This window comes from Garra rufa, chromosome 11 (genome assembly GCF_049309525.1).
Source record: "Garra rufa chromosome 11, GarRuf1.0, whole genome shotgun sequence".
NCBI classification, from domain to species: domain Eukaryota; kingdom Metazoa; phylum Chordata; class Actinopteri; order Cypriniformes; family Cyprinidae; genus Garra; species Garra rufa.
The window spans coordinates 11,519,545-11,531,564 of record NC_133371.1 but is presented as its reverse complement, the minus strand read 5'-3'; the positions used below and the strand labels follow the sequence as shown (position 1 = coordinate 11,531,564).

General features: G+C 34.6%; 1 protein-coding gene across 2 annotated transcripts in view; it reads left to right on the top strand.

Annotated features, from left to right (window-relative positions):
- The window catches only part of ltbp4 (latent transforming growth factor beta binding protein 4), a 92,692-nt gene that overhangs the window by 68,026 nt on the left and 12,646 nt on the right, over positions 1-12,020 (top strand). For both annotated transcript variants that reach the window (XM_073850870.1, XM_073850869.1), the window contains 5 exons: positions 742-864; positions 2,387-2,518; positions 2,599-2,724; positions 4,824-4,967; positions 8,428-8,679. In XM_073850870.1, the coding sequence (XP_073706971.1) occupies positions 742-864; positions 2,387-2,518; positions 2,599-2,724; positions 4,824-4,967; positions 8,428-8,679 (777 nt within the window). The remainder of the gene's footprint in view (positions 1-741; positions 865-2,386; positions 2,519-2,598; positions 2,725-4,823; positions 4,968-8,427; positions 8,680-12,020) is intronic.

Here is a 12,020-nt window from a genome sequence, read left to right as displayed (position 1 = left end):
AACAGTTCTGATCAGTTGTACACATATAAAATTCAGTGTTAGCCAGTTGAGTAAAACATACGCTGTTTTGATAGTGACATGAAAATACGGGACATATTTTTTTGAGTTTCATAATTTTTTATTTTATTTTTTACTTAAAGGTTGTATCAGCGATTTCTAGCCTGAAACATAAAGTGTCAAATTCAGCTGATCTTTCTTCACGATCCGCTCGCTGCCTGCCCCATAAATTGTCGAGATCACTGATACAAGTAGTAGAAGTAGTAGAAATCGCTGATACAACCTTTAACTGTACTTAAAATCAAAACAGATATTTTTAAAAACAATGGAATAAAATGCTAAAATTACTTCATTTTCATAAGTTGAAATTTAGAAGCTAGAGTTCAGGACAGCCCCCTCTTAATTGAAAATACTCACTAAATGACGGATTTTATATATATTAAGCTTACTGGAATTTAAATATTATTGTGGGTTTTAATAGATAATAAAATTATCTTAGTAAAAACATCTAAGGTTTGAATACTTAAATGCTTTTTAAATGTGCTTTTGGTTGTGGGACAGCAGTTTGGACCAATTCTGTAGAAAGAGACTCACCATATTAATGCGCAGTTATGGTCTTCCTGTTCCTGTAAATTCTAGTCAGCCTGAATTATCTAGAACAGAGCACAAATATTGTGAGACTGAGGTTTGCTGATGGCCTCTGCGTGGGATGATGTCATGCTTTGTGTGTATGTGTGTTTCCAGATGTGGACGAGTGTGTTCAGGAGGGAGTTTGTCAGGACGGCCGCTGCGCTAATACTGAGGGATCGTTCCAGTGCCACTGCCAAACCGGCTTCACCACTAACCCAGAGAGAACAGCCTGCTTGGGTAAAACACCAACTCTCTCTCTCTCTCTCACACACACACCCAACAAATGTTACTTGTATCATGACATTTGAATGAGTTTTATTGGGGAAACATTAAACCACTGTTACAATTTCGTACCATAAATAAATAAATATTAAAAACTACTCTTGAAGCAGATATATACATTTCTTGTAATACTAATCTACTCTCAGATTATGTAAATTTAAAATTAAAAAGGAAATGTAAAATTAATCTTTATATATATATATATATATAAATAAATGGCCATGATTTTAAATTAAACTACTTTTTTATTTATTGTTTTTTAACAATTTAATAATTAATAAACTAAACTAAACTAAACAACTGAACTAACAAACTTATTTAAAAAAGTAAAAAATAAAATAAATTACTAAATGTGGCCATAATATATATATATATATATATAATGTAAATAAAAAAGATATGCCCATGATTTTAAATTAAATTAGAGATGTAATTAAAATAAATTGTATTTTTTTGTAGACAAGTTTTATTTTTTATTTTTTTTAACAATGACAGTATTGGCAACTGCAATTAATAAAATAAAATAAAATAAAATAAAATAAATAGAAAAAAAAATATTTTAAAAAGAACAATTTTAAAACCATGCATAACATAAAGAGAAATAAAAGATATTGTGGCCAAATTAGTGCAACATTGTCTTGATTTAATTAAAATAAGGAAATAAGTTACTAAATGTGGCAATAAAATATATGTAAAGTAAATAAAAAAGATATGGCCATGATTTAAAATTAAATGTAATTAAAAACACTTTTTTTTAGACAATTTTTTTTTTTTTTTTTTTTTTTTTTTAACAATGACAGTATTGGCAATAAAATAAAATAAATTAAATTAAATTAAATTAAATTAAATTAAATTAAATTAAATTAAATTAAATTAAATTAAAATGAAATGAAAATTAAAAATAAAATTAAAATTAAATTAAATTAAAATTAAAATTAAATTAAATTAAATTAAAAATAAGATATTATGGCCAAAATTAAATGAGGGATAAATTAGTGCTTATGATTTAACTAATATATATATATATATATATATATATATATATATATATATATATATATATATATATATATATATATTAAGAGAGAGAGAGAGAGAGAGAGAGAGAGAGATAAAGAAATTTGTTTTTAAACAATGACAGGACACAGTAGTCATTTCTTTTGATTTTTTTTTAGTAAAAAATAAAATCTGAGCAGATTTCCAAACTTTCCAAAAACTTTTTAAAAAAGGAATAAAGTCATTATAGAGACATAATAAAAATGTATTAACAATAATATAATGTAATATAATATAACAATTCGAAACTAGAATGAGAGTTCTTCATCTGTTTCACTCTTTATTTGTGCTTCAAATCTGACCTTAATAGAAGAAGCTCCCATAGGGCTAGTAAAATGTTGCTGTGTCACAAACGTTGCCATCAAGCATGGATGAGTGTGTATGTAGGGCAGAACTCAGCTGAGGCCGTTTCCTCCTGCAGATGTGAACGAGTGTTTGGACTCAGAGGGACTAGTGTGTGGATCCCAGCGCTGTGAGAACACCATTGGCTCTTTCCGCTGCGTGGCGTCCTGCGAGCCCGGATACCACATTACCGCCACAGGAGAGTGTGTGGGTGAGTCTTACAGACAGTAAATTACACCAAAACACACACACACACACTCGCCCAGAATGACACTCAGATCTCTCTCGCAGACATTAACGAGTGCGCTAACGAGACGGTGTGCGGACATCACGCCTTCTGCCAGAATCTGATCGGCACGTATCAGTGTCTGTGTGACCAGGGCTACGAGTCCACAGTTGACGGACAGATGTGTGTGGGTGAGTCCATGTTTGCAGAAAAACAAGTGCACTTCAGCATACTTTGAAAAAAGAGAACTTTATGTACTTTAAGAGGATATACTATATATAAGTGTGAACTGAATCGAATATTTTCTGACACTTTCTAACTGCATGTTATTTACAATAAAATAAAAATCTATTATAGTTTGAATTTATATTAAATGCAAATAGTTGAATTTCAAAGTGTTTTTTGACCCACTTAAGTAGGACCTCAATGCATCTTTATATGTAGTTTCATAATTTATTCTTTGTCTTTGAAATAATGTCAATTATATTAAACATTTTGTGTCTTACATTTAAATAAATTAGTAATTACACATTTTTAATAAAAAATATAATGGTTTACAATGCACTTTAAAGTAAAATGTTTAATTTTAAATTATTACAAAGTGCACTTTTTAAAAGTCTACTTAAGTGGCCACCAGTTTTTCTTGTGCATGTCATGTGTAGGGTATAAAATAAAAATAAAAATAAAATAAAATAAGGGAATGAATTTGTACAACATTGCCACAATTTAACTAAAAAGAGGGAATGAATTAATTAAGTTAATAAAAAAGTTAATAAAAATTCTTCATGAATTAATAAATTGTTGGGATTAATTCTTAATTTGCCACCACAATATCTATTTTTATTCCGAATGCCACGTGTGTTGCTCAGTATTAATAAAATAAAATAAAATAATAATTAAATAAAATTTTGAAAAATAATAATATAATAAAATAAAATAAGATAAGGGAATAAATCAGTACAACATTGCCACAATTTAACTAAAAAGAGGGAATGAATTAATAAATAGTGGGGATTATTTCTTAATTTGCCACCTATTTTACCACATTTACCATCTATTTTTATTCTGAATGCCATGTGTGTTGCTCAGTGTTAATTAAATAAAATAAAATTAATAAGTTAAATTAAATTAAGAAATAAAATAAAATAATAATTAAATTAAATTTTAAAAATAATAATATGATAAAATAAAATAAGATAAGGGAATAAATCAGTACAACATTGCCACAATTTAACTAAAAAGAGGGAAAGAGTTAATAAACATTCTTGGTGAATTAATAAATTGTTGGGATTATTTCTTAATTTGCCACCACAATATCTATTTCTATTCTGAATGCCACGTGTGTTGCTCAGTATTAATAAAATAAAATAAAATAATTAAGTTAAATAAAATTAAGAAATAAAATAAAATAAAATAATAATTAAATTAAATTAAATTAACAAAATAATAATATAATAAGATAAAATAATATAATATAAGGGAATAAATTAGTACAACATTGCCACAACTTAACTAAAAAGAGGGGAAGAGTTAATAAAAATTATCCATGAATTAATAAATAGTGGGGATTATTTCTTAATTTGCCACCACAATATCTATTTTTCTTCTGAATGCCACGTGTGTTGCTCAGTATTAATACAATCAAATAAAATAATTAAAGTTAAATAAATAAAGTTAAATGAAATTAAGAAATAAAATAATAATTAAATTAAATAAAAAAATACAATACAAATTTAATTAAATAATAAAATAATAAAGTAAGATAAAATAAAATAAGGGAATAAATTAGTACAACATTGTCACAATTTAACAAAAAAGGGAAAGGGTTAAAAATTCTCTATGAATTAATAAATAGTGGGGATTATTTCTTAATTTGCCACCACAATATCTATTTTTATTCTGCATGCCAGTGTGTTGCTCAGTATTAATAAAATAAAATAAAAAAATAAATTAAATTAAAAATATAATAAATAATAATAATAAATATAATTGTGGCCATGATAATTTAAAGTAAAACTTTTCATTTTTTTATTTGATTTATTTATTAATTTTTTTATGTTTACTTAAATGTGTCAATTAACACAGTCATTAACTGTCCCTCTTTAAGTTACTTAAATTGCCTTTAATTCATTAATATCATCTTCAAATACAACTTTCTAAAAATATATTTTTGAGATTTGAAGTGTACTACAAATGCACATTCTGTACACTTAAGCACTCTTAGTTCATTAAGCTAAGTTTAATCTTAGTGTTTTTAGTGTTTAACCCCTCTGTATCTTTTCCTACACAGACATAAATGAGTGTGAGACGATGCAGGGTGTGTGTGGGTCCGCGCGCTGCTGGAACGTGGAGGGCTCGTTCACGTGTGAGTGTGAGAACGGACAGGAGGAATTTGACCCGCTCGCAGGCCAGTGTGTGAACCGAGAGAGCTCAGGTAACACACACACACAGACACACACACACACACACACACACACACACTGTACCTCCAGCAGGAGCAAATTTACTCTTCTGATACGTTTCATTGCTGCTCTCTACTGGTAGTACTATAACTACTGCTAATAATAATGATGATGAAAGTAATAACATTATTAGTAAGGTAATTTCATAGTGCTGTGATAAAGGTACTATATATAGCATAAATATATGCATACCAAACAATATAACAACGAACTTTCAGCGGCCTACATAGGTAGCATATGTCTTTAACTTAGATTTAAAAGAATATACTTAAGTGTGAATTGAATTTAATGTTTTCAGACACTTACTTGCAGTTCTATGAAAATATTGTAGTGTAAATTTATATTAAATGCTGAGCTTTAGAATTTTTAATTTTTGATTCACTTAAGTAGGAATTAAGTACATCTTTATATGTAATTTCATAATTACTGTTACTTTTAAACACATACTTAAGGCGAGACACTGCAGGTTAATAGGGTAAAAAAACTAATAGTTTTCACCTTATTTACCCAGTTGATTGATTACATTGATAATTGCAAACATTTTTTCTAAAATATTAGTTCTAAATATGCAAATGAAAAAATAGTGCTTATTTGCATACATTTCTAGTACAAAAATAGAAACACTGGATGAAGTCAGTTTCAAAATTCTTGTTTAAATTTTTTGACATATTAGAGTCAAATGTTTTTACAGAGGGAATTTTGGGTATCTGATTTTGTCACTCCATAATTCAGAATAAACTTAGAAAAGACAGAAAACAATATATATATATATATATATATATATATATATATATTTTTTTTTTTTTTTTTGGGGAATAAATTGTATAAAATCAAGCAAATTATTCACTGCCCTCCAAAAGTTTGGAAACACCCTAGAAAAGTGGGGTTTTGGACAATATTGGCATGAAATCCTTTTTAATTTGTGATAATTTTGCACTGATAAGGGACAATACAACTACGAAAACATTAGCAGCTATTACAGCTCTGCATAATCTGGGCATCCGAACTGTCAGTTTATTCAAACATGGACTTGATATATTACTCCAAGCCTCCTGAAGGATTGCCCAAAGATGATTCACACTATGCTGATATCGTCCAAAACCACACTTTGCCAGGGGTGTTCCCAAACTTTTGGAGGGCTGTGTATACGAACCAATCCCTCTTTAAAAGCCTTCACGATATAGACTGGAATAAAACGATTTATGGCTCAGTGTAGGAGAAAAAACTCAATTTGAGAAAACGGCCTTTAAAAATATGGATTGTAATTAAAATCTATTGACAAAAATAGATAAAGTGCTATAAAAGAAACACAATGTTTTCTTTCCACTAGTCTGAAAATACACTTTATGAAAAACCAAAAAGGCCAACATCTCAAACTTGACTGTGTCTCCCCTTAAATATTTTTTCAACATAATGATTTAAAATGGACTTTAAAGTAGAGTTGTATCTGACATGATGACAAAGTGAACTTTAAATTCTACTTAAATGTGTAAAAATATACTTTAAAGAAGTACACTACAAGTGCACATTTAATACAATCAAGTGCACTTCTTTTTCAGAAGTGATATATTTATAATTGTAAGATGTCTGCCTCTTTCCACTATCTGAAATGCATTCTTGAGTTCTAAAAGTTTATTAATATTTATATAGTAACTCAAAAAAATTTTAAATTATCAATGAAAATGTGTTTGGTCACACTTTAGTTTGGGGACCAGTTCTGACTACTAACTAACTATTAACTTTGACTATTTGCTGCTTTATAATAGTTAGTAAGCTATTTATTAGGTTTAGCTGTGGGCAGTGTTGCCCTAATTATATAATAATTAGCCACTGGTATGCTAATTTTATGAGGGGAACCCCAACAAAAAAACATGTATTTTAACCCCCGGAACGCAATTTTTACCGGGTGACCCCTTAAAACGCAATTGGGTTTAGCTAGTTTTAAGTTGCAATTGGGCGGGTTTTGGTGTGAAAACCTGGCAACCCTTGCTGTGGGGTAGAATTAAGGGATCTAGAATATGATCATGCAAAATAAGGCATTAATTTGTGCTCTAAGTACTAATAAAATAATAAATATAGCTGCAAGCAGTGATCACTGTGGTTCAAGCACTTTAAGACATTTAAGCACATAAGAAAAAAGACTTGTATTATTTAACAAGCCTGTAACCAGCTAATTCAGTTGCTAAAATGAGCATTTTTGGCAATTACAGGTAATTTACCATTGAAATAAATTTTTAATTAACATTTATGGGTGTTATAGTGCCACCCACGGTCCGATCGCATTAAAACTGACACATATGCTCACCTAGTTTCGTGAAGTTTGGAGTTTTTGTTTAGGATTTATAGGCTTTTGGGTATTTGGCCACGACCCTTTTTTTAAATGACCCTGTTATAGCTGTTAAGTTTTGATTGATAATTACTGCCCTAGAGTGTTCAGAGAAATGTGCTGCATTTATTTATTTATTTTTTTAGGTTGAGTTTTTTTTTTTTTTTCACATAAGCAAGAATATTTAAGAAACAGTTTGATTGACAGCAGTGGTTCTTGAGACAAAGTTGTTCAGAATGAGAAGATCTAACATGATATAAATATTGTGTGTATGCATGAAAACTTGTTAGCGCCGTCTAGTGGCCGATTACTTTCAAATTTCACACAGACCTCTAGGACCATGAGACAAACAGGCCCACCAAGTTTCATTCCGATAGGCCTCCATTAACCTTGTCTAATAGGTGCTCAAAATTCATTGGCTGATGCCGGCCATGTTTTTTGAGATGAGCAAATTTCCTCATAAACACAATTTTCGAGTCAACTGGACTAACAGTTCCATAGTTATAGCTGTTTTTTCCGTTTTTTCCCTGTTATAGCACCATCAAGTTGCCAAACTCCACTTTGTTTTTTGCTGTGACCTCAGATTGAGCTCTTAAAAACATGTTCATTCAAGAGTTATAGGCATTTTAGTAAAATTGGCTCCACCTCTTACGAACATTTTGCCATCCTTTTTGTGACAGCGAGTCAAAAGTTCAACTGTTTTTTGATAATTATTGATATTCACTCTCCCGAACAATTCGCCAATAATATAAGGCATTAGAGCCTGCAACTAACAACGGTTTAGGAGTTATGAACGATTTCTTACTTGTGATCACTGTAGCACCCCCATCAGGCCAATTGAGGCAAGCCTTGGTGACAGCGGTGTGAGTACTACCATCCCTCCAAGTTTCAAGTCTCTGCAACTTATGGTTTGCTCTGCCTGATCAGTTTTAACAGGAGAATGCTCATCCTTGGACATTCGAAGAATTACAATAGGGTTTCAGCACTATGCGCTTAAACCTCTAATAACAAGTAATATGCTAGTAACATGCATGCTAACAATGTAACTATGTTGATAGTGAGAACTGGTCCCTACTAAAGTGTTACTGTGTGTGGATTTGCTGCAGGTCGACCAGGGCCATCTGGTGGAGCCTCCTCTTCCTCAGCTGGCCGCGGTTCGGTTGGATCCTCCAGCTCAGCGTCTGGCTTTCTGCCGCAGTTTCGACCTGGAGAAATGAAAGAATGTTACTACGGCGTATCTGAGCGGTACTCCTGCAAAAGATTGGCTCAAAACACGACGTTGCAGGAGTGCTGCTGTACAGCGGGACAGGCCTGGGGCCTCATGTGCCAATATGACGTCTGTCCCGAGACAGGAACAGGTGAACAAACAAACATATAAAGGCCTTTCCACACTGAGCACGATGCGAAAACGTGAGGCGAATCGCAGACGAATGGTGCTTTCACACCCAGGGCAAACCGATTGTTCGCCTTCTATTAATTCACGCCTGCATGCAAGGTGGTGTCGACCAACAATGCATTTTCCCTCAGATATGCATTTTGTATATGGATTTAACGTTGTCTGCTGCTTAATATACAGCATTAACTTAAGATAAATAAAATTTGGTTCTACGCCAGAAACACAAACTATCTATAATGCTTACAAGAAAACATCTTAAAATATAAATATATGTAAAATTACCATCATGCCACATTTGAAAGTTTATATAATTAGTAATGTATTTGCTTACAACCCACTTTAAACCATCACTGAGTGCTTGTAATAACATCTGATTGTGATCTGCAGTTGATTTTGATTCTATAATAGGCAGACATGCACTCTTTGTATGTTTAATAACGCCACACTGCTTATTATCATAAACATCCTTTATTGTTATAAAAATACCATGAGCTGCATTCAAAACAGATACAGAAAATATATCATATATATAATATAACATAATCATATGTTTGTTTGCTTTCATATTTCATGTATAGAACAGCAGAATTTTTTTAATACGTTAGATCTAGAGAGTGAACATGCTCTAACTCATGTAACACTTGTGCAAGTGGAAGAAAACGGACAGTGTTCTCCTCCAGATCACATAATTTAGTGGAGAATTAATAGAAATTATTTCAAGAACATGTGAGAATAACCATCTGTTCTCAGATGCTCTATCAGAATACTCTTCTTCTGTGTTTGTTTACACTGCTTTTCGAAACAGCGGCACCACTTTTGTCCTTTTGTGCAACAGCAGCTGCTCCGGGCATGTGATGGAATGCTCAAAACTTATTGGACGACATTATTGGAAACATTCGCTTTTTCGGTGCATGGATGTTCACGGTCTATGTGGAAACATCCATAGGAATCTATTGTTTTATTCATTGTGATATTCATTTCGCTTCTCCGCGCAATGTGTGGAAAGGCCTTAACACTGAAGCAATGCTGCATCAAATGAGCCCTTGTGAAAAAAAGTACACTTTAGTATAGATTTGAGTAGGCTACTTATTATAGAAATAATATACTTGAGTGTGAATGAATCAGTGGTATTTTAGTATCACTGAGATACATTTAATTATATATATATATATATATATATATATATATATATATATACACACACACAGTCAAGCCCGAAATTATTCATACCCCTGGCAAATTCTGACTTAATGTTACTTTTATTCAACCAGCAAGTTTTTTTTTTTTTTTTTTATTAGAAATGACACAATCTCCCAAAATATATGTACAAGAGGCATCATTGTGGAAAAAAAATTACTCATCTTTTATTTACATTTAAACAAAAAGTGGCATGTCCAAAATTATCCATACCCTTCTCAATAATTAATAGAAAAGCCTTTATTTCCTATTACAGCAATCAAACGCTGATATTTTTGTCCATTCTTCTTTAGCGATGAGCTCCAACTCTTTCAGGTTGGAGGGTCTCCTTGCCATCACCCTGATCTTTTTCTCCCTCCACAGATTCTCAATTGGATTTAAGTCAGGACTCTGGCTGGGCCACTGCAAAATGTTAATGTTTTTGTCTGCTAACCGTTTCTTCACCACTTTTGCTGTGTTTTGGGTCGTTGTTGTGCTGAAATGTCCACTGGTGCCCAAGGCCAAGTTTCTCTGCAGACTGCCTGATGTTCCCCTTCAGTCGTTTCACTACGACGTTACATATGGGAACTCGCCTGAGAGACCAATCATCTCTGAGCCTTATTCAAAAGGCCAATGAACATTGGTGAGTGGTATTTGCATGCCAAGCCACTCCCCCGTACATACAGGTATATAAGAGGGCGGCTTGCAACCACTCATTCAGATTTTCGCTTTAGAGCCTCTCTGTGCTCGAGCCGAACAACAGATTGAATTCCTACGATGAGTTCTCACTCTCTCCCCCGCTGGCGTGCTGCCGATCTAAAAGAGCATTTCAAAAAGAGCATTTTGGCAGCCATCAGCGGGCTGCCGTTTTCACGGCTTTAAGAAGCCTCTGCATACCAGCGAGCAGCCTCATCTGAGTGCACAGTGGTGCTGCGCTCCTCCCTGGGCAGACCGGGATAAAAGAGTGAATTTCTCACGGCTGTGAAAGACATTCCTTTGAGATGCCTTTCCGGCCGTGCGCTTCTGGGTGCGGCAGTTTCCTCACTTCGCTGGACGGACATGAACGCTGCCTCGCATGCCTGGGCTGAGAGCGTGCTGAAGCAGCGTTCACGGATGGTTTGTGCGTTCATTGCGAACGCATAACCATGGTTACGCTGAAGTCCCGCCGCTTGTTCGCGAGCTGGCTCCCCTCGTCGTCTTCCCGCGGCGGGTCGTTGAGCTGTCAATGTTTTTCGGCCGCCGTCGCGAGACGCGAGGGTGACATCACAGTTATTAAAAAAGGAGGCGGACGGCCCCTCCGCGGTCACTGTCCCGTCTGAGGTGGACGCCGAGCTCTTGGCTATGCTCCTCCGAGCCGCCAGGGGGATTGGCCTCAGGGTACCCCACGAAAAAAAAAAATGCCTCCAGCCGATCCTTCCAGGCTGGGTGATTGGTTCTTGGGGAGGGCCCCAAGAAAGAGCGGTGGGTTAAGACCCATCCTGGATCTCCGAGCCCTGAATCGGTCCCTTCTCAGGCTGCCGTTCAAGATGCTCATAACGAGCTGCATGCTAACATGCAACCGTCTCCAGAATTGGTTTGCAGCCATCGACCTGGAGGGCGCCTACTTTCACGTTTCGATTCTCCCTCGACACAGACCCCTTCTGTGGTTTGCTTCGAGGGTCGAGCGTGTCAGTACAAGGTGCTTCCATTTGGCCTGTACCTCTCTCCCCACGTCTTCACGAAGGTCGCGGGCATTCGCATTCTCAACCAACTCGACGACTGGCTTCTCATAGCTCACTCGCAAGATCTGTTGTGCGAACAGAGGGACCTGGTGCTTCGGCACCTCAGCCATCTGGGCCTTCAGGTCAACCGAGGGAAGAGTAAACTCTCCCCAGTGCAGAGGATCTCTTTCTCGGTGTGGAGCTGGACTCGGTCAACATGACAGCCCTCCTCACCAGCAAGAGCGCGCAGTCAGTGCTGTAGTGTCTGAAATCATTCAGACACAGGACAGAGGTCCCTCTCAAAATATAGAGGCTCCTGGGGCATATGACAGCTGCAGCCACAATCATGCCGCTGAGCTTGCTTCATATGAGACCGCTTCAGCACGATCGAGTCCCGAGATGGGCATGACACCCTGGCACACTCCGG